A 4,477-nucleotide genomic window follows, 5' to 3' on the forward strand; every position below is an offset into this window, starting at 1 on the left:
AGCCAAGTTTTATAGTAATTAGACCAGAGGTTCAAACAATTCTCTCACTCAATTCCTCAGGGATATGTTGGCTTCCCCTTTAACGTAGATGATAATAGAATTGGGTGGAGGTGTGGGTAGATGTGCAGGGGCGTAGAGACCTAAGGAAGAAAGAAACACTGCAGCAGAGAGGATCAACTCGTCTGGTCAGAAGGATATTTTTAAACTCAAATGCACCAACCTGTAAGTTGGAGTTTCAGATAAATACAATCTTTAACATGAATATGGTCTCTTGGAACATATGAGTACACATCTGAGTTTTAGAATGTAAAGTACAAAACCTATTACTTAGGAATTTAGTAGATCATAATATTGTCTAAAGAAAGAATGGTCTATTTAATAATTGTTCCCATTAATAACACCTTTGAAAACATACAGTACATTCATATGGAGTTTAAAACCTTCACTCCAGGAGCGAAAAAAAAAAAACCAAAACAAAAAAAACCACCAAAAACAAAAGCAAAACAAAGAAAAAACGCAGAGTCACAGGGAAGTAATTGTGATGTATAAAGAAACAGTAGTAGCAGTGGTAAACAGTGCTAAATGTGAAATCAAATTGCTCTACCACTTACTTTTTAGTAATTTAAATCCCTTTACCTCAATTTCCTCTTAAGCAAAATGGAAAGATTAGGATGTACCTCATATCTATGCTCTGATGACTAACAGAATCCTTATATAGTGTGTACATGGTGCCTGAGATAATATACATCTGATAAATATAAACTAAGTATTATTATTATTACCATGGTGATTGTGTTATTAATAGTATTGACATAAAATATTAAAAGTAAAATTAACAATTATGATGCAATATTTTTATAATCATATGGTGTGAATGTTTATAACAGATTTATTCATAACCAAAACTTCAAAGTCAAAATTCCAGTCTGCCGATGAATGGATAAATAATTTTATGTATGATATGGTAGAATCGGACTCAGCCATAAAAATAAATGAACTATGGACACATGCAACAAAAACAAATCTCAAATGCATTATTGTTAAGTTACATAATCCAGATATAAAAGACTACATTACTTATAATTTAGTCTTTCTCTAAAAAACAAAATTATAGGACAGAAATTTCATTAGTAGTTGCCAAAGATTTAGGGTTGTGAGAGAGGACTGATCAGAAAGGACTACAAGGCAACTTTTTAAGATGATGGAAAGATGCTGTATCTTGATTGCAGTGGTGGTGATTCCATGACTGTAAATATTTTTCAAAATTCATCAAACTATACATGTACAATCCTACTTCCCTATAGTGCTTACTCCACTGAGTGGCCATGTGGCTAAACTAGGTAAAGAAGGACGTGGTCAAACAATAAACAAGAACATTGCCTAAAGTACTGAAGATGGACTAAGATAGAGGCTGATCTTTTAAAAATTACTTCAAGAATTATAATCAGCAAAATATACTTTTTCCATAATGGCTTGTTCCCAAATTATCCTGCTGAACTGGCCAGAGTAAGACATATAGAATTTACTAGCTAACCTATCTCAAACATTATTATGATACTCAGCACATTGTATTTACATTTTATAACTATAAAAATTGATAACAATATTATTTATGTCAATTTAATTCATTTATGAAGGTTGCTGGAAAATGGAAAGGAAAGCACATAGTATATGTACAATATTATACAAACAGAAATTTATATATGTATTTTTAATAATGTACTGACTCTTACCCTTTGGAACTGAATTTGGTGACTTTAAATTGATTCACATTTGGTCTCAAGGTACTGAGGCTAATTCAAGAAGCATAATCTCTGGATTCTTTTTCTTATCTGCTGAGTCTTGATACTATAAATAATGGGATTCATTAAGGGTGGAAAAAGGATATAGATGTTGCCCATGAGGACATGAACTAAAGGTGAGAGGTGTTTCCCAAAACGATGCACCATAGTCAGACCAATGATTGGGATATAGAAAACCGAAACAGCACAGATGTGAGACACACAGGTCTGCATGGACTTGATCCTCTCCTCCTGGGATGCAATAGCTAAAACTGTATGCAATATCATGATGTAGGAGATAAGAATGAGTACTGCGTCCAAAAACAAGTTGCTAATAATCATGGCCAGACCATAGATGCTGTTGAAGCGGATGTCGGAACAGGCCATTCGAATTAAGTCTTGGTGCAGGCAGAAAGAGTGAGACAGGATGTGGGGACGGCAATAATTTAAGAACTTCAGGCGGATGATAACTGGAAGTATAAGTAAAGAACTCCTACCTAGAATGGCCATCCAAATTTTCATGATTTTGTCATTAGTTAGGATGGAAGAGTAGCGCAGTGGATTACAGATGGCAATGTAGCGGTCAAAGGCCATGGCAAGAAGGACAGAGGACTCCATGAAGGACAGACCATGGATAAAGTAGGACTGGGCAATGCAGGAATCCAGGCTGATCTCTTGAATGAGCCCCCACAGGATCCCCAGCACTGTGTGCACGGTCGACAACCCCATGCACAGGTCGGTGAGTGCCAGCATGGCCAGGAAGTAGAACATGGGCTGGTGTAGGCTCGACTCAGTCCAGATCACATGGAGGATCAGGCAGTTTCCTAGAAATACCATGGCATAGATGGAGAAGAAGGGGATGGAGATCCAGAGATAGTCAACTTCCAGGCCAGGAAAACCAGTGAGAACAAAAATGGAACCATTGACGTTGGAGATTGAGGTGGTAGACATTAAAAGAAGACTGAAACTATTTCAAGAGATGTAAATGAGATGGGTTTCCAATCCCTGAATTCCTAGTAATGTTTATTTGCTTTTGAGAAGAAATAAAACATAATACAATTTCCTTACATGTCACAAACTCTGTAAAATAGGAAACTGATTCTTTTTACTTTATTAAAAATAAATCCCTTATCCAGACATGAATTTCCAGTGGTAGTGACTAGGGATGTCAGAAGACTAAGGAGCTTTATACAGAAAGAGGAATGTTAATGGACATGTGGGAATTGGATTTGGGGATAAACTTTTGGGAGTCTTTGTTTATTCCCAAAGGAAGATAATGTAGGATTGGAGGTGTCTTCCATTGCCATGGCTGGCAATACCTTCAAGAAAATACATAGCAGATGGGTAATTTTCTTCTTGGGTACCGCAATTGTTCCTGTTACTACTCCCAAAGGATCCTAAATTCACAAAGGAAATGTGAATAGTTAAAGTAATCTAACTTTGTAGAACATAAAAACCAAGGGGAAACTTAATGAATTTAATAAACGAAGTGGAATCAGAGCCACATTATTTAGTCTATCTCTGAACTATTTAAACTACTTTCTTTATTTTTCTTCTCTATTTTGTGTCTCATTTCTGCTGTAAGAGATTTCTGTATTTTATGAACCTTACAATATTTTTTTAAATCTCATATTAATGTGGGCTATGGGTGGGAGGCTCTTTGTCTCTTCGGAGATAACCTTAACCTAGGCTGTCTGTCCTGCCTTGTGGGTGTGGGATGATGGGGGCTGCAGTCCTGCCCTTGGTGGCCATAGCAATGACTCCAGTCCCAGGAAACAGTTTATCAATGCAAACTCTATAGACTTTGAATATTCTGGGGAAATGCAAAACAAATGTGCTAAAAGCTTATCTAGAATGTATGAAGTCCATGCTAAAAGCTTACCTAGGATGTGGAAAATATATGCTAATTCAAGCCTACTGAGAACTGAAACAAAAGAACCATTTGGCCTTTCCTCTCTGTATAAAAGGGACTCAAAAATCTTGTTCGGGGCTTGGGATTGAAACAGAAAGCTCACAAGTCCGGCCGGCTGTCAATAAGCCATTTTTCCTTCTCAAAATCATTCCTGGGTCCTGGCCTCTCTATACGCAAATAAATAAACCTCTCTCAAATTCTACAATAATATTTTTCAGACATGGGCAACATATTTCATGCATTTTAAACAGGAAATTATTAAACCATTATTTGGTAATATCTATTTTATCTATGATCACCTTAGCTGCTTAAGAACAGAGTAGAAATAGTTTATTTAGCACACCATAACTTTTATAACACCCATATAGTGGTAAAGATAAGCATGCCAGGGATCTATGAGCACTATTCAATACTTTCAGCACCTCTCCCATGTTGTGTAGATAAAAGCAATATGACATGAGTTCTTTTTGGTTACAAGAGCCCATGAATTATTAAGTCTTGTAGGAATAATTTAGTGATTTCAGACTACAAATGGAACTTTAAAGGAGACTACCAAAATTGTTTGTGGTTTTGGGTAATTGGAAACTAATTCTAGGAGTGAATGATTTTTAATTTTTTTTTAGTAAGAATATAATAATTAAAAATATAAGAAGAAAGTGGCTGTCTTTCAATCAGTTGGGCTCCCGTCTACCAAATTGGAGGCCCTGGCTTCACATCCTGGGGCCTCCTTGTGAAGGCAGCCTCGCCTGCACGCTGAGGAGAGCCACCAGCCTGGGTGCCGTGG

General features: G+C 36.5%; 1 protein-coding gene across 1 annotated transcript; it reads right to left on the bottom strand.

The window, feature by feature from the left end:
* Nucleotides 1-1,793: 1,793 nt before the first annotated feature.
* LOC101427025 (olfactory receptor 51V1-like) lies at nucleotides 1,794-2,732 on the bottom strand. Its single transcript, XM_004480092.1, has one exon. The coding sequence runs from the start codon at nucleotides 2,730-2,732 to the stop codon at nucleotides 1,794-1,796; it is 939 nt and encodes a 312-aa protein (XP_004480149.1).
* Nucleotides 2,733-4,477: the final 1,745 nt, after the last annotated feature.

This window comes from Dasypus novemcinctus, chromosome 10 (assembly GCF_030445035.2).
Source record: "Dasypus novemcinctus isolate mDasNov1 chromosome 10, mDasNov1.1.hap2, whole genome shotgun sequence".
In the NCBI taxonomy this organism is placed as follows: domain Eukaryota; kingdom Metazoa; phylum Chordata; class Mammalia; order Cingulata; family Dasypodidae; genus Dasypus; species Dasypus novemcinctus.

Bases quoted from the DNA above. Each gene is read 5' to 3' on its own strand.
- LOC101427025 (XM_004480092.1), bottom strand. From the start codon at position 2,732: ATGTCTACCACCTCAATCTCCAACGTCAATGGTTCCATTTTTGTTCTC.